Source organism: Dipodomys merriami, unplaced genomic scaffold, assembly GCF_024711535.1.
Source record: "Dipodomys merriami isolate MVZ:Mamm:240054 unplaced genomic scaffold, mDipMer1.0.p SCAF_14, whole genome shotgun sequence".
NCBI classification, from domain to species: domain Eukaryota; kingdom Metazoa; phylum Chordata; class Mammalia; order Rodentia; family Heteromyidae; genus Dipodomys; species Dipodomys merriami.
This window is the reverse complement of record NW_027202715.1, coordinates 35,758,970-35,783,492: the sequence shown is the minus strand read 5'-3', so window position 1 is coordinate 35,783,492 and position 24,523 is coordinate 35,758,970. Positions and strand designations below refer to the sequence as shown.

Sequence of the window (24,523 nt, the reverse complement as noted above, 5' to 3'; positions counted from 1 at the left end):
GTTCCTGTAGTTCTTGTCTGTAATCCTTGCCACCCAGGACACTAAGACCTGTGGGATCAAGGTTCAAGCCAGCCTGGGCAGAAAAGTCTATGAGACTTCATATCCAGTTACCCAGCAAAATACCAGACTGGAGACATAGCTCAGCCATGTGCAAGAAAATTAGAATACCCTGAGTTCCATCTTTAGTACAAGCACTTGAACACACACACACACACACACACACACACACACACACACACACACACACACACACACACACACACACACACACACACACACACACACACACACACACACACACACACACACACACACACACACACACACACACACACACACACACACACACACACACACACACACACACACACACACAGCGAACTGTGATTATATAGATGAGTTGGGGCTGTGAAGGTGGCTCAGTGGTAGAGTGCTTGCCTGTATGCATGAGGTTGCAAGTCTAGGATTGTAGCTCAGAATACTTGCCTACTATGTGAATGACCCTGCATTTGATCTTTAGAACCTCCAAACCATAATATTATTCAAATGAAAATTATTACAAACCTATATAGCATTTGGCATTTTTTTATACTTAAACTATTTCCAAGAGACCATAGGTTGCTGAGTAGCATAAGTGTATGTGTGTGTGTTCCTTCTCTTCTTTTGGTTTCCAACATATGAAAACAGAATTGGAGCTTCTTCTGAACTTTCATACAGTGATTATCTTACCATCTTCCTGTGTATAGCATCTATTTTCTTATGTATTATTGTTATTCTCATTTTTTTTGGGGGGGGGGGAGGGTCCAGTCATGGGTCCTGAACTCTGGGCCTGGGCACTGTCCCTCAGCTCTTCAGCTCAAGGCTAGTGCTCTACCACTTGAGTCACAGTGCCACTTCCGGCTTTTTTTCTTTTTTGCATATGTGGTGCTGAGGAATGGAACCCAGGGCCTCATGCATGCAAGGCAAGCACTCTACCACTGAGCCACTTTCCCAGCCCTCTCATTTTTTTCATATAAGTTGATTGGAGGTTAAGTAACTTGCCCAGTACATTTGAGTGCTTATAATATATTGTGATGTAGGTCTTTTTTGGGGGGGGGCGGGGCCTCCGGTCGTGGGGCTTGAACTCTGGGCCTGGGCGCTGTCCCTCAGCTCTTCAGCTCAAGGCTAGCGCCCTACCACTTGAGCCACAGCGCCACTTCCGGCTTTTTTCTTTTGCTTATGCGGTGCTGAGGAATCAAACCCAGGGCCTCAGGCATGCAAGGCAAGCACTCTACCACTGAGCCACCTTCCCAGCCCCTGATGTAGGTCTTTTTACTTTTATATAATTGCAGAGCCAGCAGGCTGGCTATTGCAATTCATCCCACAAAAAGATTGATTATCTTGCATTAAATAAATAGTAAGTTCTTCTTTTTCCTTTTTATTTCTTCTTGGTGAGCCAGGGTGTTATCCTTGAGCTTTTTTGCTCAAGGCTAGCTCTCTGCCACCAGAGCTTTTGAGTTCCACTTCCAGCTTTTTACTGGTTAACCAGGCTTTTCTGCCTGGTCTGGCTTTCAACAATGATCCTCAGATCTCAGCCTCCTAAGTAGGATCATAGATGGAAGCCACCAGAGCTTGGCTTTTCTCTTCTTTTCCCTTCCCTTTCTTTTGAGTTGTTTTTTAGAATATTGTACATACCAGATAGTCTTGTGGAAGACAGACAATACTATTTTCTTCTCTGCCTCCAGAAAGTTTTAATATAGTCTAGTAATAATTTAGTCCAGAAAGCAATATATATGTGTGTATTATTATCATTTGTATTATTTGTATTATTATTATTTGGTCGTGGGGCTTGAACTCTGGGCCTGGGCACTGTCCTTCAGTTCAAGGTGAGCACTCTACCTCTTAAGCCACAGGGCCACTTTTGGCTTTCTGGCGGTTTATTGGAGATGAGTCTCATGGACTTTCCTGCCTGAGCTAGCTTTGAATCATGATCCTCAGATCTCAGCCTCCTGAGTAGCTAGGATTACAGTTGTGAGCCAGCAGTGCCATGCTTTTGTGTATAGTACTAAACATACATTTATGTTTCCCTTTTATAGTCATATAATTTTTGCATCAGTATCTTCAGTTTCATAATTTCAGATGAGTTTAATAACTTTGAGAGTCATGAAATCACTTTCCTTTTCAGTTCCTTTTCCTTTTCTTTTTTTTTTTGCTGGTCCTGGGAATTGACCTCAGGGTCTGGGCCCTGTCCCTGTGCCTCTCAGTGCTCAAGGCTAGCGCTCTACTACCTTGAGCCATAGCACTGCTTGTGGCTTTTTTTGAGTAGTTTATTAGAGATAAGAGTCTCACATACTTTTCTGCCCAGTTTGGCTTTTTTTGCAAGGCAAGCGCTCTACCACTGAGCCACCTTCCCCGCCCCCCCCAGTTTGGCTTTGAATTGTGATCCTTAGATCTCAGCCTCTTGAGTAGCTACAGGCATCAGCCACTGGTGCCGAATTTACTTTTCCTTAAAAAAATTTTTTTTTGTTGTTATTCAATTACTTTTCTAAAGTAATCTATTACTTTAAGCTTTTCACTTGTATGAATGCTTCCCCCAAATAGAATTTGGTACACAAATTGAAATAATACCAGATTTTTTGCAATGTAGAAAGACATATTTTTTAAATAACTTTATAGATGAAAAAATATTTTCAAGACGGGCGCTGGTGGCTCACGCCTGTAATCCTAGCTACTCAGGAGGCTGAGATCTGAGGATCGTGGTTCAAAGCCAGCCCAGGCAGGAGAGACCATGAGACTCCTATCTCCAATAAACCACCAGAAAACTGGAAGTGGCGCTGTAGCTCAAGTGGTAGAGCGCTCGCCTTGAGCTGAAGAGCTGAGGCACAGCGCCCAGGCCCAGAGTTCAAGCCCCACAACCGACAAAAACAAACAAACAAACAACATTTTCAAACTCAATGAATAAGAAACAATACAAGAAAAGAGTATTTCTCTTTCACATTGACATAGGATACATACACACCAAAATGTGAGAAAATGTAATGCATAGATGATAACAGAAATGAAAAGTGTTAATTAGGAATGATTTTCAGCCTGGAGGTGGCAAAAAGACCAGGGTGGTTTTAAGGCTCTGAGTTGCCTGTATATAAATCCTGGTTCAAATGTTTTTAATTTTTATTTATTTATTTTTGAGACAAGGGTGCCTGCTTTGTAGCCTAGACTAGCTTACAACTCACTATGTAGCCCAGGCTGATCTTCAAGTTTATATCTTCCTGCTTCAGCCTCCTGAGTATTGGAGTTATATGCATGAATCACTATATGTGGCTAAATATTCTTTTTTGTTGTTGTTGGTCGTGGGGCCTGAACTCTGGGCCTGGGTGCTGTCCCTCAGCTCTTCAGCTCAAGGCTAGCGCTCTACCACTTGAGCCACAGCGCCACTTCCGGCTTTTTTCTTTTTGCTTATGTGGTGCTGAGGAATCGAACCCAGGGCCTCAGGCATGCAAGGCAAGCACTCTACCACTGAGCCACCTTCCCAGCCCCAGAAACTCCTGTTTATTTTCATATTTCTTAAGGAAGTTGGACTGTCTCCTTGCCTCTGGCTTCCATTTCCTGGAAGCTGCCTTGACTACTTCTATGCTTGTGTTCTTATGATTCCCAGCACACAGATGTACCATTGCATTTCATTATATAACCATCATCTGCTAACTAGATGGATGGCTTCTTGTAGTGAGAGACTATGGCCCATTTATCTATTTATCTTTAATGTCTGGTATATTAAGGTTCCCCAATTAAACATATGTGGAATAAATGAAGAGTAAACAGTCCTTGGCATACCTGGCAAAATTTTGTTAGCAGTGCCACTTGAAAATAATAAATCTCTTTAAAACATATTCTGTGATGTAGACCTTTTGGAAATTCTGAACCTCCTTTAATTTTATTGTATTTTTACTTTATGCTCTTTAAAAATGTCATTATTCCTAGAATGACAGAGCTTTATTTGAAAGTAAAATTTGAAACCTGCTAAATGCCTAGTATTTATAAATGCTTTGGATTTTAGATGCTTTAACATGTTCATCTCAACTGTGAAAACATTTAAGTGGCATATTATATTAATTTAAGACTTATGTTCTTTTCTTCATGGAATGCTTACATAACAAATTTTATTAGGTGTGGCTAGTCTTCAAGGATATCTGAACTTAATTTTGACTTTATTATAAATAAGAGATTAGTAATACCTACTTCTTTGGACAATTGTAAAAATTAAATTAGGTAATCTAAATAAAATACTCATCAAAACGTCAAGCACATATCATCTGCTGTATGCTAGCTATGACTTGAGTTTTGCTGGCCTTTTATGCAAAAAAACATACCTATCTGAATAGTCTTAAAAAATAAACCAGTATTGTTTTATGTCAGGGATGAGTTTGGCATGAAGACAGTTAAGGAGTAAGCCTGTTCAAGGTAATAGTAAACCTAGTTAAGACAGTTTTGGCTTTAGAACATACTGTTCCATTATTATTATTCTTAATTTTTATTGTCTCAGTTTAAGTCCCATGTTGTCTGGAGTTAGAACTGTACAAGACTTGAGATGTAGTATTTTTGTTTGTTTATCTTTTACCTTTTTCTAAAAGAAAAGGATTTGGAAGAATGAGAAGTACTATGTTTGGTTTCCCAGTCCATGAATTTGGAATGAATTCCTTTGGTACTTACCAGATTCCTTGCTTTAAAACATGCACTCATGTTTATTGGTGACCTCTCCAGTGTGGTGAGGGATTATCAGTGAAGAGCTCTTAATCTGTGTATATAATGGGAGGCTATGATATGTTGGTTCTGCAAGGGAGAAGAACCTAGAAGGCTGCTAGCCCAGTTTGGCAGAGCTGTTGCTTTACTGGTTGTATTTCCATAGTGCTGTTTGCATAAAAGCAGCTGTTTAGTTTCTAAATCCAAGCATCAACAGGAAAACAGAGCCATCACAGAAGTGTTCATATCATGGTCCCTGTCAGATTCTGGTGAATCTGAAAATTCTGCTGTGGATCTTGTCCCACTTACTGAATCAAACAACAGAAATGAACAGCAGCAGGATAGAGTTCAATGTTTTTTGGTTTTTGTTTTGTTTTGGTTGGTTATGGGGCTTGAACTCTGGGCCTGGGTGCTGTCCCTCAGCTCTTCAGCTCAAGGCAAGTCTTGAGCCACACCACCACTTCCGATTTTCTGGTGGTTAATTGGGGTTAAGAGTCTCATGGACTTCCTTGCCTGGGCTGGCTTTGAACCACAATCCTTAGATCTCAGCGTCAGGTGTGAGCCACTGGCACCTGGCTTCAAAGTTTTCTTTATGATTCCTTGTATGTAGATGCTGGAACATATGAAGTCACTCTCTGATCATCAATGTGATGAGCCAAATGAGTAAAGGATAAGTATCATTAAAAACATGAACCTCTAGGACTGGGTAAATTCAGTAGAAGCACTGGGACACATGAGAAGATGCTCTTTGTAGGTAATATGGTTATGCTTATAAGACTTTTTTGTGTGTGCCAGTCCTGGGGCTTGAACTCAGGGCCTAGGTACTGGCCCTGAGCTTCTTTTGCTCAATGCTAGCACTCTACCACTTGAGTCACAGTGCCACTTTGGGCTTTTTTCTGTTTATGTGTTACTGAGGAATTGAACCCAGGCTTTCATGCATGCTAGTCAAACACTCTACCACTATGCTACATTCCCAGCCCTGCTTATAAGATTTTGAAGGAGCAGTAAGGATGTCCTTAGAAATGTATGTGACATGTGTACATAACTGATGGATGGCATTAGTTATTTGACTGTCAGTAGGGTTATCTTTTGAATTTTACTACTGTCTTCAGTTTAATTACTTGAATCCTGTAGTAGTTCCTGAATGGAACAGCTAGAAAGTCCTATGTCCTATACCTAAAGTAGATAATTTTCATGTAGGATCATAGTTCTTTAAAAATTTTTTTATCATTATCTTTAAGTAGTTATAAAAAAGTTCCCATTCTACAAAACAGTATATGAATACAAGGTGTCTGACAACATTGTCACCCATTGCTAGGTAGGATCATAGTTCTAGTTAGAGCTTTTCCTGTTGTTTGTGACAGGGTCTCACTATTAGTCCAGGCTGCACTGGAATCCACACTATAGCTCATGCTGGTCTTCAACTCAGTGCTCTTCCTACCTCTACCTCCTGAGCGCTAGGATTACAGATGTGCACCACCAAAACTGTCTGTGGTGTTTTTTATTTTTTTAAGGTAATAGCTTTATTGAGGTGTAATTCATACACCATGAAGTTTATCCATTTAAAGTATAGAAATACAATAGGTTTTAAAATATATTTACAGGGGCTGGGAAGGTGGCTCAGTGGTAGAGCGCTTGCCTTGCATGCCTGAGGCCCTGGGTTCGATTCCTCAGCACCACATAAGCAAAAAGAAAAAAAAAAGCTGGAAGTGGCGCTGTGGCTCAAGTGGTAGAGCACTAGCCTTGAGCTGAGGGACACCACTCAGGCCCAGAGTTCAGGCCCCACGACCAGACCCAAAAATAATAAAATAAAATAAAATATATTTACAAATTTGTGCTTCAGCCATTTAACTCTAGAATGTTTCTATTACTCCAAAAAGAAAGAAACCCCTTATCTATTAAGTAGCCAGTCCCCATTTTTGTACTTGAATACCCCAGATCTAGCCAATGGCCAATGAAATCATGTAATAGATGGTTCTTTGTGACCAACTTCTTGTACAGTGTTTCTATGTACAGTGTTTTCAAGATTTATCCATGTTATTGTGTGTATCAGTACTTCAGTATTGATGTACCACAGTTTGTGCAGCACTTTAAGAGCATCTGAGTAGTTTCTACCTTGGGGGATAAAAACCTCAGAAAACGGTTATAAACATACGTGGACAGGCTTTATGTGGACATGTGCCTTTATTTATCTTGAGTAAATACTTAAGAGTCAACCGATAGGTTGTATGATTAAGTGTATGCTTAAGTTTGTAAAAAGCACTGAACTGTTTTCACCAATGGCTATGCCATTTTGCATTTTCCTATCAATTTATGAGGCTTCTCTGGTGGTTCTGAATACTTATCAGCATTTCAAAAATTCAGAATTTAGGGACTTTTTTTTTTTTTTTTTTAGCTATTCTAGTAAGTGTGTGGTTGTTAGTTTTAAGTGAAAATCTTGCAACACAAAATAGAACAACTTTAACACAAACAAGCAGTTATTGGATATTTATGACGTGCTGGGCCCTCTTCTAGGCAATAGTGGTACAGAGTAGACATATCAAGACATACCAAGGCACAGGCATGTAAAGTGTTTAGAAGCTGGGCATATGGTACATGCCTGTTGTCCTAGCTACTCACAGGCTGAGGTAGGAGAATTACATGAGTTCTGGAGTATGAGACGAGCCTGGGGTACTTACTGAGCATAGCAAGCTCTTATCTCCCAAAGGAAGAGAAGCAATTACAGTATACTGTTGTGCTTATCCCTCCGAGTCCGTGGGGGGGTGTGGGGTGAGGGTAGGGAGGAGTGCTCAACTTTGTACAAATATCGGGTGCATGGTAGAGGATGCTGAATAAAAAGAAAACAAAATATGAAAAGCCACATGTAATTTTGTATAATGTTCTCAGATAGATTTGGTAGCAAAGGTCAAGCTTTAGTTACATATTATGGCTAGTGAATCAGTGCTTCATAAGCTGCTTGGGATAATAATTTGCTGCGAACCGTGAAGAGATTTGGAAGGAAAACAGCTAATCACCTTCAAAAGTCACATGTGGAATAGCAAGGACAGGGCTGATTTTAATTTTTGAAGTTCCTTGAAGCCTGCTCTATATTACACTGACTGCTTTCCCCTTCGACATCCTCCTTAGGTCTTTCTCTTTACGCATCTAATCTAGAAGATAAGTGTCAAACCACTGAGCTACACCTGAGGGTCCATATCAGTTTTTTTTTTGGGGGGGGGCAGTCTTGGGGCTTGAACTCAGGGCCTGGATGCTATCCCTGAGCTTCTTTGGCTCAAGGCGAGCATTCTACCACTTGAGCCACAGTTTATGTGGTACTTAGTAATCAAACCCAGGGCTTCATGCATGCTAATAAAACACTCTACCACTAAGCCACAGTCCCACCCTCTATATCACTTTTTGTTGTTTTGTTTTGAGACAGTGTTAGAGAGCCAGGCTTGCCTGCTGGGATTACAGCAGTACACAACCATGCCCAGTCTGATCACTTACTTAACTATGAATTGTTTTGTTTTGTTTTTTTGGTTGGTCCCGGGGCTTGAACTCTGGGCTTGGGCGCTTTCCCAGTGCTCTTCAGCTCAAGGCGAGCGCTCTACCGCTTGCGCCACAGCACCACTTTTGGTTTTGTAGTGGTTTATTGGAGATAAGAGTCTCACGGGCTTTTTTCTTTGGGGGGGGGGTCCGGTCGTGGGGCCTGAACTCTGGGCCTGGGCGCTGTCCCTCAGCTCTTCAGCTCAAGGCTAGTACTCTACCACTTGAGCCACAGCGCCACTTCTGGCTTTTTTCTTTTTGCTTATGTGGTGCTGAGGAATCGAACCCAGGGTCTCATGCATGCAAGGCAAGCGCTCTACCACTGAGCCACCTTCCCAGCCCTCTAATTCTTTTAATAATCGGATTTTCCACTTGTCAAAAGTACATAACAGTACTACCACTGAGCCACCTTCCCAGCCCCTCACAGACTTTTTTGCCCAGGCTAGGCTGGCTTTGAACCTCGATCCTCAGATCTCAGCCTCCTGAGTAGCTAGGATTACAGGCGTGAGCCACTGGCGCCCGGCAACTATGAATTGTTTACCATGGTTAGCAGTAGCAGCAGCTGGCATTTGTACTTTTGTACAGTTGACCGCTCTAGAATTTTGCCTGCAGGAACTGACCTCAATATGTAGGGCCATTTCAGGTGAATAAGGGATTCTGAGAGCCATGTGTCCCCATGTCAGATACACTGAGCCTCTTATTTAACCAATGAAAAGAGCTATGAAGGAACACTAGCACTGGGGCAGCTGGAAGATACTAGGCAGAAATGTGCTTTGAGTTGAGTCATGCTTATCTAATTTTGAGCATCTGTCAGAGCAGGTGAAGCTGTTCCCATGGTTTTTTTAAAAAGCTTTCCAGAACCTTGGTTAGCTTGGTTTGCTGTTATCCAGCAAGAAAAACACAGTATGATCAAAAGGTTAAAGTAATTGGAATTAGTCATTCTCAAGAAGACAGGGAACTCATTTTTGTGTAGGCCTTAAATTTATTCCAGGCTATATTGAGGGTTCTTCAAAATTTTGTTTTGAAGACAAGTGTTTAACAATTTTCAAGAATTAAAATTCATAGCAGATGTTACTTTTTTCCCTTCAAGACAAAAAAAGTTTGATCTTTATGAGGACTTTAGGCTAGATATGTAAGGAGCATTTGCATGACACTGAGTGATTAAATGAGAATATGGATTCACCTTTCTCAGAAGGTTCCAGGTAGAATATATTTAGTAGGAATGGTTAAATATGATATTGACTGAAGGATTCCAACTGAAGAGGAATTAATAGGGTTAGATTTCCCTTTGTTTGGAAGAGTTTGTTTTATTGTGCAGGTACCAGGGCTTGAAAGTAGGGCCTCAGACTCTCTCAACTTGCACGCTCAGCTGGGGCTTTATCACTTTAGCCATACCTCCAGCCCAGGTTTTTGCTGGTTAATTTGGAAATGGAATCTCATAGGACTTTTCTGCCTAGGCTGGCCTTGAACTGTGATCCTTTAGAGCTCAGCCTCTTGAGTAGCTAGGATTACAGACATGAGCAGCTGAAAGGTTTTTTGTTTGTTTGTTTTTGTGGGTTTTTTTTGTTTTTTGTTTTTTTTTTGGGGGGGGTGTCGGTCATGGGCCTGAAATCTGGGCCTGGGTGCTGTCCCTCAGCTCTTCAGCTTGAGGCTAGCATTCTACCACTTGAGCCACAGCATCACTTCTGGCTTTTTCTGCTTATGCAGTACTGAGGAATCGAACCCAGGGCCTCATGCATGCAAGGCAAACACTCTACCACTGAGCCACCTTGCCAGTCCCTGAAAGAGGTTTTAATGTTAGGGAAAATGTAGTTCAAGCTGCTTACCACTTCAATAAAGTTTAGTTTGAAATAAGAACCTCGTGGGCTGGGATGTAGCTCAGTGGCAAAGCGCTTGCCTAGCAAGTGCAACGTCCTGGGTTCGATCCCCAGTACCAAAAAAGAAAAGACAAAAAAAAAAAAAAAGAAATAAGAACCTCGTGTCTTTTGACAGATTATGACAGAACAGCAATAAGTAGTTTAGAAACATAAATTCCTGGACTTCTGTTTTGCAACACATAGAAACTTTGCTATTATTATAAAATTGTTTGCTATACCCAATATTCATTAAGTGTGCCCTGTCCATTCTTTATGATACTCTTTTTTTTTGGTCCGGTTGTAGGGCCTGAACTCTGGGCCTGGGTGATGTCCCTCAGCTCTTCAGCTCAAGGCTAGCTAGCGCTCTACCACTTGAGCCACAGCGCCACTTCCAGCTTTTTTCTTTTTGCTTATGTGGTGCTGAGGAATCGAACCCAGGGCCTCATGCATGCAAGGCAAGCGCTCTACCACTGAGCCACCTTCCCAGCCCCCTTTATGATATTCTTAAGCAGAGTCTGTGCTAAAAATCACTTCATGTTGAGCTTTAGTTATATTGCCTCTTTGTTTTTCACTCAGGACTAGAAACTTTCATAGATCTAAACGTTTGGGGTAGAGGAGCCATTGTGCCCAAGCGGAGCATAGGATACAATCTTAAAATGGGAAATCATTTTGTAGAATACACACTGGGACATATCTATGATTAGAAGCAGGAGAGGAAAAGCAAGAATGTAATGTGTCTGTGCTCACATTCACATTTTTGGTTAATGAAAGCAAGTTGTATAAAATTAAGGACACTTTGATGTTTAGAGAAAAATAATAGAACAGATTACATTTTCTATGAGTACATATAGACATTCAATGCTTAAGAGTTAGGGGTGGAGAGAAGAGAAGATTGGTTTCAGGACCTTTTTTTTTTTTTTGGTCAGTTGTGGGGCCTGAACCCTGGGCCTGGGCACTGTCCCTCAGCTCTTCAGCTCAAAGCTAGTACTCTACCACTTGAACCACAGCACCACTTCAACTTTTTCTGCTTATGTGGTCCTGAGGAGTTGAACCCAGGGCCTCATGTATGCAAGGCAAGCGCTCTACCACTGAGCCACCTTCCCAGCCACAGTTTCAGGACCTTTGTGCAGCTACCAAAAGCCACACTTGCTCCAGATTCTTATAGAAAATGGCATAGTAATTTACTGCTGTGTATTTGTACTTTAAATCATCTTTAGAGTATGTATAGACCTTAGAACAATGTACATACCGTAAATGCTATCTAAGTAGTAGTTAAGACTATATGCTTTAGGGGATAAAAAGAGAGTACAAATAAAGGTGGGTTTTTTTCCCCCCAAATATTTGTTCTTTGAATCTACAGATGCCAAGTCCACAGATATGAAGGGCTCTTTTTTGAAACAAAAACCATTTGCCAGAGTACCTGCCAAATGTTTATAGTGGTCTGTAGAATATGAGAACATACAGGATTGAAGACTGACTTTTTCCTCCTTCAGTACTGTGTGTTTGAGAACAAGATGTTCATCTATTAATAATGTAATAAATATGCAAGATACTCTCAAGCTGGGTCTGGTGTTATACATCTGTAATACCTACAATTTAGGAGGCTGAGGTAGGAGGATGATGAGTTGAAGATTTGAGATCAAACCCCATTATCACCCACAAAAAAAGAAAAGAAAAGACTAGATAAGGCATATGACTATCTTCCTTTTTGTACTGTAGACAAGAGCTATTTTCAAATAAAGTACATTGAATAGAGAGTAAAAGAACTGTAGGATGAACATTCAGAACTGATAAGTTTCATGAGTTAATCCTCTCATGTGTTAAGGGTCATTTGATTTTGAAACATTCATATATATGTTGAAATCATATGGGAAATAGTATAGTGTTCCTTAAACATATCTTTTTTTTTCTGTTTTTTAAAACACTTTTTTTTTTTCTTTTGTCAGTCATGGGGCTTGAACTCTGGGCCCTGGGCGCTGTCCGTTCGTTCTTCAGCTCAAGGCGAGCGCTCTACCTCTTGAGCTGTAGCGCCACTTCTGGTTTTCTAGTGGTTTATTGGACTTTTCTGTCCAGGCTGGCTTTGAACTGTGATCCTCAGATCTCAGCCTCCTGAGTCTCTAGGATTACAGGTGTGAGCCACCAGTGCCTGCCTAAAAAATTTTTTATGATCGCATTTATCTTTTGCTTTCAAATATCTACTCACCGTTTAACTTTTGGTCCTGTCTGTGTCCCCTGTCCCCAGCTAAGACCTTGTCTTAGTGGGTCACACTGTAATTTAGCAATTGAGCTTTGGAAGCATTGAGCTGTACTGGTTGGACATGAAAGTCCTAGATGAGTTCACAGTGAGATTTCTGAGTGGTTCTGTGACTTTGAGCAGTTATATAACCTTTGGGAGGCTTACTTCTTTTTCCTCTACAACAAAGATAATACATGTCCTGCAGGGTGCTGGTGAGGATTAAGCTCATGCTGTAGATCATGATTGGGATACAGAACCATGGTTGATTAAAACAAAAACAACCATCCCAAATCATATTTCTATTATCTGGAATAAATAGCATTTTAAATGTTCAGAAAAGTTCCACCTTTCTGTTCCTCCCCTAAGGGTAACCTCTTTTAGTCTTGACTGTGTGTGACTGCTTCTAAGTCCTATATAGGTTATCATGTCCACTTATATTTTATACCTAGCTTCTACAAATGAGAGAAAACATGCACTTGTTTGTCTCTCTGAGCTTGGGCTTACCACCATGGTTGATTTTTTTTTTTAGGGGGGGGGGTCTGGTCGTGGGGCCTGAACTCTGGGCCCACTCAGCTCTTCGGCTCAAGGCTAGCGCTCTACCACTTGAGCCACAGCGCCACTTCCGGCTTTTTTATTTTTTCTGCTTATGTGGTGCTGAGGAATGGAACCCAGGGCCTCATGCATGCAAGGCAAGCGCTCTACCACTGAGCCACCTTCCCAGCTCCACCATGGTTGATTTTATCATTTGGTTCCAGAGCTACTTTTTTCTGCCCTTGCTGCTTTTTACTCTTATGTCTGTAGGTGAGGAAAAGCCCAAGTGTAAACCAGAAAAGGTAAAAACATGATGGTCCTGGATTCCTCTCCCCAAGAAAGGACAGGTAAATGAAATTAAGGCTGGCAGAGGTATAGCTAGGGCTTTGCAGGAGAGTAGATCAGACTTCTTTTTGAGGTTAATTAGTTGTCACTTGAATGAAGGTCAGTGACCAAGAGGAAGTGAGAGTCAGGTTGCCTTTGTGGCTGAGTGAAGTCTCAGAATCCTCTCTGGATTGTTGCTGGATTAGATGAAAGAAGTTGAGGGGTGGGGAACTGTTTGTAGATAAAGACTTAAGACTGAAGAGCATAGGAGGTAGCAGGGAGCTGTGTAGTCAGAAGTCCTTAAGGGTACTTCTGGACTTCACTCAATTTGAGCCCTGACTGCCCTGTAGCTCTGAACCAGTTACTTAACCTGTTCAAGACATTTACTTAATTTATAAGAGGGAAACAAAGGTTACCTCTTTCATGGAGTTGTGAGGTAACTTTAAATACTTGACAAATCTATCAATACTAAACCAAGCTGTGGGGAACAAAAAGAGCAGGGCTTTTCCAGTGGGGGTGAGCCACTCCTGTGAACAACTAGCTGATAACATCTGTCACTGTTTGTCTTTAAAGAAAATGAGTCAATAATGAGATACATTATTTATAAATGTTCTCTTGCTTCCTAGTATGCTTGTTTGTTAATAGCAAAACAAAAACTGTTTGTTTGGTTTTTTTTCCCCCGTATTGGGAAACAAAACTTACCAAAAGAAACTTAGCAGGCAACTTGCCATGTGTAACTTTGGTCATTGAATGAAAAATTGTGGCTTGGTTGTATGCATGATTTCTATTGGATTTCATTGCATATTTTTCAGTCCTTTTTGTTTTGTTTTTTGTTGGCTTCCTGGTTTGTCGGTTATTTCAGCATGACTGACCATTTGTAAAACAAAAAAGATGAATGGTATGCAGCAAATATAAATTGATGAGGCATGAATATAATTAATTTTAATGAGAAAACAAGTCTCTTAGAATTCTAAAGTTTAATTAAGCTACCTTTACAAGTTTTGTCATGCCATTCATATGTCATGTGTTTTCTTTTTTTTTTTGGGTCCGGTCGTGGGGCCTGAACTCAGGGCCTGGGCGCTGTCCCTCAGCTCTTCAGCTCAAGGCTAGCACTCTACCACTTGAGCCACAGTGCCACTTACGGCTTTTTTTTTTCTGCTTATGTGGTGCTGAGGAATCGAACCCAGGGTCTTAAGCATACAAGGCGAGCGCTCTACCACTGAGCCACCTTCCCAGCCCCATGTCATGTGTTTTCATTTGTTGAGCATTAGTGAGCCCTGTTAGGTTAACCTCCATGAATGTCTATATTTTGTTTATTGGCTTATTTGGCGGTGCTGGGTTTGAACTCAGTGCCTTACCCTTGCTAGGCAAATACTCCACCACTTAAGCCATATACTCTACCTTTTGTGTTTTAGTTTATTTTTTCAGATTCAGAGTCTTGATTTTTGTTGGGGATTGGCTTCAGATAGGAATCCTACCTCTGGCCTCCTACTTATCTTAGATTACAGGTGTATGCTTTTTTAAAAAATTAGTTTATATTAGTTGGGAGGGGTTAATATATCCATATATTCAGCTAGCTTTTTGAGATAGAGTATCCCTAACTTTTTTTTGGTCTGGGCTGACCCCAATCCACTATCTTCCTATTTCCACCTCCCTCATAGATGGGATTAACTCTGTTTAAAAATTATTTTAAGTGGCTTTTAACTATAGCTCAGCACTTTGTATTTTAAGTAGCTGCTTGTATGCTTTTGACCATTTGACTGGTAGAGAATTGTTTCAATTTAGATAGGTGAAAACACACTTGAGTAACTAATCTCTGATATCTTTTGTAACAGGAAACTTATTACTACTTTGCTTGGAAGGTCATTTCATCAGTAGATAGATGCATTGCTATGCTTTATTTTATTTTATTTTGCCAGTTCTGGGTCTTGAATTCAGGGCCTGGACACTGTCCCTGAGCTTCTTTTGCTCAAGGCTAGCACTCTATCACTTGAGCCACAGTGCCACTTCTGGCTTTTTGTTTATGTGGTACTGAGGACTCGTACCCAGGGTTTCATGCATGCTAGGCAAGCACCCTGCCACTAAGCCACATTTCCTATCCCCAATGTTACACTTTTATAGAAGTTTTAATTTACAAGCTGGGTGCTGATGGCTCACATACCTAATACTAGCTAGTCTGGAGACTGAGATGTGAGGATTGTGGTTCAAAGGCCATGAGACACTTATCTCCAATTAACTGGAAAAAAGCCAGAAGTGGAGGTGTGGCACAAGTGGTAGGTAGTCAGCCCTAAGAGGAAAAGCCAAATGAGAGCATTTGGCTCTAAATTCACACACACGCACACCCCCCTTCCCCCCCCCCCCCCGCACGTTTTTTTCCATCTCAGGTGGATTGTGTTAACTTGTTTGGGCAGTTTCATACTCTTAAGGTTTATACTTCTTGGTTTTGAGCTGAGATCTGGACTTTATTTTTCTCTCTAAATCTCACCCTCCTCCTCATGCTGCTGCTCTGGGTTTTGAACTGAGGTCCTGTTGCAGTCCTGAGCTTTTGTGTTCAACAGATAGTGCTCTACCACTTGAGCTACAGCTCCACATCCGGCTTTGTTTCCGTGCTTAATTGGAGATAAGTTTCATGGACTTTCCTGCCTGGGCTGGCTTTAAACTGTGATCCTCAGATCTTAATCTCCTGAACTATTACAGGTGTGAGCCACTGGCACCCAACTGAATTTAACCTTTCTTAGGTGTGACTGGGGTAGTTTTACTAAGTGACCTATGATGACATCAACTTTTTGATCCTCAGCCCCAGTATGCTGGGTTTCTAGGCATGCACTATGACATTCCACCATAGTCTTTTCTTATATTTCTCTGTCAGCCTGTGCTGAAAGGGCCTCATGTTTGCAGGCTTTATTGAGAAGTACAGATGTGATACAAGTCTTTTGGTATTCATTCTGGGATTGCAGTGCCATAAATAGGTTGTCATTTGCTTCCTCATCAGCATACTTCTTCATTGCTGGCTTTTTCTTTGGACAAAAATTCAGTTCTTTGGGAGACAGATAAACTTGTATTCTGGATATCCAATATTCCTTATTAGGATTTCCACTGATAACGTAAGCTCAAAGCAAAACAAATGATCTACAGGAAGACAAGACTTTCTGGAATTATATAGAAACCAAAACCAGAGAAAAATTTGCATGTCTCTTCCTAGTCAAGAATCATTGAGGAGTGTTGTCCATTGAAGAAGATTAACTATTCAGGGTGCTGCATTCAATCTTTCATTACTGAAGTTTGAATTGGTTTGGTTATTGAGATGTATGTACTTTTGTTTTATCTCCCCTCATCCCCAACAGTGTCTTCCTGTATTGCTCAGGCAAGCCTTGATCTTACAACACTCTCACTTTAGCCTCCTGAGTGCTGGGAATATAGGAGTATACCAACAGCTTGGCTTTTCTTGCCTTTTTTAAAACAAAGTAAAATAGATCTGTCTATAGAATTAACCTATGTCATAAGCCACAGTTTTCTTTAGGCTCAGACTACTAAGAAGAGTTTAGAAGTGTAGGCTTAAAGGAAATATGGTGGAACAATTATTATTTTTCTTCACTTAGTTTACATTAGCTCTCTATTTTCAATTTTTTAAAGTCCAGCATCATGAAAACATGACTTTGAGTTAAAGTTTTCTTCATGTGAGCACTTGTCAAAGAGTGACTTGGACATTTTTTTAGGATGGTCTTCTAAATAGGCCTATATTTCCAACTTTGTAATTGAAGGAAAAATTGGACTAATTTTTTGATAAAGTATGAGGAATTATATTTCATTTCCTATGTATTGTGTTTCCTATCTTTCTTTTCTTTTCCTTTCTCAGGGCTTCACCCTAGGCAAGTACACTACCACTTATCCACATCCTAGCTTCATTCCTTTGTATAGCCAGATCTTTCTCAAGCTCATTATTTCAGCTGTTTTACACTCTCTTGCTGTCTCTCTCTCTCTTTCTCTCTCTCTCTCTTGCTCCTTCTTTCTCCCTCATAGCTTATATTAAAAAATATTTTAAAAAGCACCTAATATGTGGAGTTTACCTCTCATAATATTAAATACATTCATTTCAATTATATTGAAAATCATATCACCTTTTGATTTTTCAGAAAAGTGATTGTTATCTTTAAGTAGTTGTACAAAGGAGTTGTCATTTAACAAATGAATATATCTTTTTTGTTTTTGTTTTTTTTTTGGGGGTCCAGTCATGGGGCTTGAACTCTGGGCCTGGGCGCTGTCCTTCAGCTCAAGGCTAGCGCTCTACCACTTGAGCCACAATGCCACTTCTGGCTTTTTTCTTTTTGCTTATGTGGGGCTGAGGAATCGAACCCAGGGCCTCATGCATGCAAGGCAAGTGCTCTACTACTGAGCCACCTTCCCAGCCCACAAACGAATATATCTTGATCAACATTTACCCATCCCACTGCTCCCTACCCCTTCTCTTTCTTTTTAATTTTTATATGATATACATTGGATTCTTTTTTATTTTATTTTATTGTAAAGCTGCTGTACACAGAGGCAACAGTTACATGAGTAAGGTAATGAGTACATTACTTGTGGAACATTGTTACCCCCTCCTTTGTTGTTCTCCCACTATCCCTCCCTTCCTCCATACATTGGATCCTTGACTACCTTCTCTTCTCTTTATCTACCCCTTTCCCCTTGACCTCACCCTACTCCTTTCAAGTTCCAGCTTCCTAGAGTTTTATTTTGCCAAACTTTGATTTTGCTTTTCTAAGGAATTATAGTATTTGAGATCTCCCTTGAATCTACAATATTTGTTAGTATATTTGTTTACACTTACATCCCATACCCGCCAACATATTTACTTATAAGTTCACAGGCTAATTATAGCTTCCACATATAAGAGAAAAGATGCAAAAAGTGATTGAGTTTGTAGGCTGAGTTCATTTCAGTGGTTATCCTGGGGGGCAGGTAGTCTGTGTTCACTTGACAAAAGAAGCAGGAGATGGAGGCTAAATTCACTTGAATTCTCCTTTTCTAGATCATTTGAAAGAAAGCCTGACTGAGTAGGGCATTTACATTATAGAATATTAGGAGAAGGGATTCAGCTTAATTATGGAAACTGATGTTTAACTTCATGGTGCCAAGTCACTATTCTTTAATGACTGACGGTTATTAAAACTGTAATTTTCAGCAGGGCACTGGTGGCTCATGCCTATAATCCTAGCTACTCAGGAGACTGAGATCTGAGGATCTCAAAGCCAGCCCAGGCAGGAAAGTCCTGAGACTTTTATCTCCAATAAGCCACTCAGAAAACCGGAAGTGGCACTGTGGCTTAAGAGGTAGAGCTCTAGCCTTGAGCTGAAGAGCTGAGGGACAGTGCCCAGGCCCAGAGTTCAAGCCCAACAACTGACAAAGCAAAACAAAACAAAACACTGTAACTTTCATGTCACCAGCCCACAGCAGAAAGTAAATGATACCATGTTAATTTTATGGAAGAATTTGATGTATTGTCTTATTCTGTGTTTTTATTTTTAGGACCGGAGTAGGCCCTATGACACTTTTAACTTGCACTCGTTGGAGAACTCCTTAATGGATATGATAAGGACTGATCATGAGCCTCTGAAAGGTAAACACTACCCTCCCAGTGGCCCACCAATGAGTTTCGCTGATATAATGTGGAGGAATCATTTTGCAGGTTAGGAATATTCATGTGTCCATTCCTTGCTTGGTGTTTTAAGCAAAAATCGGCTTTTTAATAATTGTGATTTTGTTTTGGTTTTTGTTTGTTTTGCTTATGTAAAGCATTGTGGAATGTATTGGGAGTTGATTTTCTTTATTAACCTGGTTCAGCTACCTTCAATAATTAATTGATTGGTTTAATCAGTAATGTCTGGAAAAAGCATGTCTTGGGTAGCTGAGATCATGGTTACAGCATGAAACCAGAAGCCAACTTTGCTGGACACTGTGCATTTGGAATCCTCAGCTCAATCTGAATGATTCATTTAGGTCCAGGAATACTGCAAGGAAGTATGAAATTTAGTGATTTCCCCTTTAAATACTATAGAAAACTTCATAAAAAAGGTTTCATTTTGTAGTATAGGAAGTATTGTAAAGCAGATTTAAGAGCAGCCAGTAAATCAGTGTGTAATCCGAGGCCAAACAGGAAGAAATGTAACAGGATGTAAAATGTTTTAAGTTATACATAAGTCAGAAAGTCCCAAAGTAAATAATATTAAGACCTGCTAATTTTAGAGTCCATGTGAATTTAGGATAGATATTACATTCCTAATTATGGCAGTTCTTTTAAGGAATTATAAGACTTGTTTTCTTTTTTCTTTCTCTTTTTTTTTTTTTTTTGTTTTCTTTTTATACTGGTACCACTGGGCTTGAACTCCAGGCCTTATTCTCTCATGTGATTTTTCTGCTCAAGGTTGGTGCTCTACCACTGGAGCCATACCTTCATTTCTGGCTTTTTGCTGGTTAATTAGAGGTGAGAATCTCCCCAGGCTGGTTTCAGACCACAATTCTCAGATCCCAGCTTCCTGAGTAGCTAGGGTTACAAGTGTGAGTAATTAGCACTGGTGATTATAAGACCTATTGGCGAGCCCATGACACTAAATACTATAATGTAAATTACCTGTGGAAATAACCCATTCTGTTTGGATTTGGACCTACTATCTGAAAACTATGAAGTCTTTGGCACGGGAGTGCCTATCCTGTATGAACCCTGTGCCCCCTGCAATTGTGGGAAATTTTGCTCCCTTTTATTTTTTGCTTCCCCTTACAATGGAGTGTGACTGACTGTGAACATGTAACACCCATTTCCTTGAGTCACACCAGAAATCCATCTCATCTTTTTTTTGTCATACTCAGCCTGCTGCTTTTATCATTTTTTCAGTGAAAAAGAAGCAGTTATAATAGGCTGTGGAGAAAAGAAAGGATTTAGATAAAAAGTAGATTTTTATGACCTTCAGAAACAGGAAAAATATCCTTGTTTTTTTCATTGTTATATTTAGTTATTGTTAACTACATCTTTTTAATTTCAGGTAGGTACATGATAATTTGAAACATATTTTACTTAGAAGTAAGAATGCAGTTATAAAACAATATTCACAGATTATTTTTGTGTTTTGAGAATCTTCTAAGGCTACATTTATTTTCCTTCTCTACCATGAATAGCTATAAGCCTTTCAAAATTATACTAAAATATTCTACTCCGGTTCTTTATGCATATCTATGAATCTTGATCTGTATTCTTCTTGCAGCAAAGATTATGGAAGAATCTTAGTAAATAGTGTATAAAATGATTTTTCCAGCATATTGTGTATTTTGGTAACACAGAAGCTTTTATTGAGTGTAGCAATAGCATAGTATATAGACGCACTTACATAGGCAATGTGAATACTTTATTCCATTTGTTTTGGCCCGTTATTTTATTGCAGCTTTAACTATCTCTTTGTCACTTTTTTTTTTTTTTTTGGTTGGTCGTGGGTCCTGAACTCTGGGCCTGGGTGCTGTCCCTCAGCTCTTCAGCTCAAGGCTAGGGCTCTACCACTTGAGCCATAGCACCACTCTGACTTTTTCTGCTTACGTGGTGCTGAGGAATTGAACCCAGGGCCTCATGCATGCAAGGCAAGCACTCTACCACTGAGCCACCTTCCCAGCCCCTCTTTGTCACTTTACCAACATAAAATTGTAAGTACAGAATTTTGCTCTGTACTTATAATTAATTGAAAGGCACTTAGTATGTGCTTGTTACAGTAGTGTGCTTCTAACTTCCCAGTTTATTATACTACCCTCAGTAATTTCTTTCTTTTTTGTTTTTTTGTTTTTGTCCATCGTGGGGCTTGAATTCTGGGCCTGAGTGCTGTGCTTGTGCTCTTCAGCTCAAGGCGAGCACTCTACCACTTGAGCCACAGTGCCACTTCCGGTTTTCTAGTGGTTTATTGGAGATAAGAGTTTCACGGACTTCCCTGCCCAGCCTGGCTTTAAACCGTGATCCTCAGATCTCAGCCTCCTGAGTAGCTAGGATTACAGGCGTGAGCCACCGGCGCCCGGCTAGTAATTTCTTATAAATTGACTACTTCCCTGTGGTCAGTGATATCACTATGTCTCTATGGTCAGTGACATCACTTCAACTTAACATAATAGTACTTGTCCTTTAAAGAAAATGTTTTATTTTTAGCTTTAAGAAGTAGAGAAATCAGAACAAAAAAGGTAAGTTGTCAGTTACTGGTGACTCACATCTGTAATACTGTCTACTTTGGAGGCAGAAATTGGGAGGATCATGGCATAAGGCTATCCTGGACAAACAGCAACATGTCCCATTCTCAGTAGAAAAACCTGGGCATTAGGCCTGTCATCCCAGCTACATGAGAAGCATAGATAGAAGGATTACAGTCCAGGCTAGCCTAGGTAAAAATAAATAATAAATAATAAATCCCCAAAATAATCAGAGCAAAAGAGGGCTAGATGCTTGGCTCAAGCAATAGAGTACTTGAGTAGCAAGTGCAAAGTTCTGAATTCAAACTCTAGTTATACTCACACACACACACACACACATACACACACACACACATTCAAGAAACATTGTGATGATATGTCCTTTTCAATTTCTATTTTGTTTTCATTTCTCATAATAAAAATCCATGTTTCTAATTTTTACAATTTATGGATAGTACTTAAAATTTATAGTTAGAGGTAGTTTCTAGCTTTCCTTTATTATAGGTAACATGCTGATATGAGTTCTGACACACAGTGTTTGCCTAAATTCATGTTGAGAATTTTAGGTCAATGATGAAAACATTTAGGTAGACTAAGTTTTAAGAAAAGCATGCTAGGCCAAGGTACTTGCCATGTGGCTTCTGTACTCCATCTTGCTTTCCATCTTACCTCAGTATCCTTCCCTGTATCTGTTGTGGCCTACTATCTTCTTACCCTACTTGAATATGTAAACACTATTTTGAAGGCTTTATTTTTTGCCTTGATGTTTTCTTTTTTTTTTTTTGTCAGAACCCATTTTTCTTTTTTTTTTTTTTTAGAGAAAGAAAAACACTTTCTTGCTCATTGTAAGAAATTACAAGATGACATAAAAGTACAAAAAGGAAAGCTAAAAATCTCACCTCAGACTCATACCTAGAAATAGTAAGATTAGTTTTATGAACATCCTTATAAGTTAATAGAAGGTGAAATTTCAAATGGGCATTTCGGACTTAATACTTAGTCCAGCCTGGGTTTAGATTCCAGGTCTGCCTCTGGTTAGTTAGTGAACTGGATATATTAGTCTCTTCAAAGTCTCAGTTCTCATCATTAAAATAAAGCACCTAACAGAGTAGGTATGCAGATTCAGTAAAGTCCCTGGCATTAGAAACTCTTCAGTATTTATGATTTTTTTTTTTGCTGGAGGTGATTAAGATGTACCTATTACCTGGCCTTGGGAATAAATTAGACCTTCATATAGTAGAATATTTATTTTTTCCTGATGAGACTACAATGAAATGTTGAAACTTCCAGATACAAGATCAAAATTTTATATTTCCCATTGATTAGTAAATAGAACTTATTTTTTTAAAGCTATATAAAAGAGAGGGGAACAAACCCAAGTTATTTGGCTTTTCCAAAGTCATATATCTGAATAATATAAAGAAGAGAAGATACAATAACATGGAATATCAAGTTGATGGAGAATAAAGTACTACAAGTGAATGTGGTAAAAGTATATTCACTATTCATATAGTAAAAAAAATTCCTTTATTCAACTTCTTAGATTCAAGGGGGGAAGAGGATTAGTTAGGAGAGAACAGAATTAGAAATTTGGGAAGTAAAACTTATTTATTTTGTTTTTTTTTGGTTTGTTTTTGGCTGTACTGGGATTTGAACTCAGGGCTTTGTACTTGCTCAACTGGGTTTGTTTGGCACTCTGTCACTTGAGCCATACCTCTTGGTGATAGAGTTTCATGGACTTTTCTGCCCAGTCTAGCTTCAAACCTTGATTCTCCTGGATTCTGTCAGCTGAGTAGCTAGTTTTACAGGCCAGTTGCTTGGCTTACACTTCTAGTTTAGTAAAGTAAAAAAGCTTTAACAGTTTTTCAGTCACAACTACACTTATATTAAGTGTATAAGTCTTTATGATAGGTGTAGGAAATTACAACAGATTCCCTGTCTGTTCCCCTACAATAAAAATAATACAAGACAGACAGAAGTGAGCTTCCTTCCCAGCACAATGAAGAATGCCTTTTGTGGGTTGTAGCCCAGAGGGGGGAACATTGCCCTGGTTATGCATGAGGCCCTGGAAAAAGAAAAAAAAATCCTTTTGAAACATTCATCAGATAGGGTACACTTATTTAAAATTTTTGTGTTTTAAAGATTTGAAACTATAGTTGTTGGTTGTAACTGTCTTTTTTCTTTTTTTCTTGGTGCCAGTACTGGGGCTTAAACTCAAGCCTTTGGCTGTTTCACTCAAGACTGACACTTTGCCACTTGATCTATACTTTCTCTCCCGGCTTTTTGCTGGTTTATTGGAGACGAGTCTCTTGAATTTGTCTGTCCAGGCTGGCTTGGAGTCAAAAATCCTCAGATCTCAGCCTCCTGAATAGAATTATAGGCATGAGCCACCAGCACTCAGCTTTATTTATTTATTTTTTTTAATGTATCTTCTTCGTACTTCCCCTTAAAGTATAGCAATTCTTGGGTTTTCAGAGTTAAGACTGAGGCCTGGATAGGAGGAATTGATCTCTGTTCTCATTTGTAGTTGATTGAAGGGAAATTCAACTCTCCTCATAACTATGAAGAGTAAGGAAAGTTCTTGTATTGGGAGAGGTAAGATAACAGAAGGGGAAATGATTTTTGCCTGTACCTTTCTTTTATAAGGAGGTCTCCTGACATCAAAATCATGCTCATGAGGTTTGATTGATTGTACGCTTCCTATTCTAGAATACAGAAGGAAATACCAAGTGAAGTGTACTTATCAGAGAAATTGATTACTGGAGAAGCACTGGATAGTTGGTATCTAGGCAACCACCAGGGAGGGTTACCTTTTTTTCACCTTGTGCAATCTCTCCCTTTTCCAACGGAAATATAGGTCTGGTTGATCAGGAGTTAGCACCTGATGATACACTTACATTTGAATTTCCTCTTCCATCACCACTTATGGAACTGAGATTTGAAAAATGAAAAGAGCAGGTGTCAGTTGAGAACTGATATTGAATGGCTTGCTTTTCAAAGGTACCCGAAAGAGTCTGAGGAAAAAAATAGCATATCTTGTAATAGTGTGCAAATGTATTTAAATTGTCAGAAACTTGGAAAGAATAAAGGACACTTTTTGTTTGTTAGAGATACATTTTTC

General features: G+C 39.7%; 1 protein-coding gene and 1 long non-coding RNA gene across 10 annotated transcripts in view; one reads left to right on the top strand and one right to left on the bottom strand.

The window, feature by feature from the left end:
- Cpeb3 (cytoplasmic polyadenylation element binding protein 3) overlaps positions 1–24,523 on the top strand; it is a 174,904-nt gene that overhangs the window by 50,669 nt on the left and 99,712 nt on the right. For 6 of the 9 annotated variants that reach the window (XM_070021198.1, XM_070021199.1, XM_070021201.1 and 3 more), the window contains one exon: positions 18,715–18,874. In XM_070021198.1, the coding sequence (XP_069877299.1) occupies positions 18,715–18,874 (160 nt within the window). The remainder of the gene's footprint in view (positions 1–18,714; positions 18,875–24,523) is intronic. The other 3 variants (XM_070021203.1, XM_070021197.1, XM_070021202.1) reach the window with 1 other exon arrangement.
- The window catches only part of LOC138826133 (uncharacterized), a 39,005-nt gene continuing 37,810 nt past the window's right edge, over positions 23,329–24,523 (bottom strand). The window contains exons 4-5 of the long non-coding RNA XR_011371568.1: positions 24,300–24,416; positions 23,329–23,467 (exon numbers count right to left, since the gene is read on the bottom strand). This is a non-coding gene — a long non-coding RNA (uncharacterized lncRNA). The remainder of the gene's footprint in view (positions 23,468–24,299; positions 24,417–24,523) is intronic.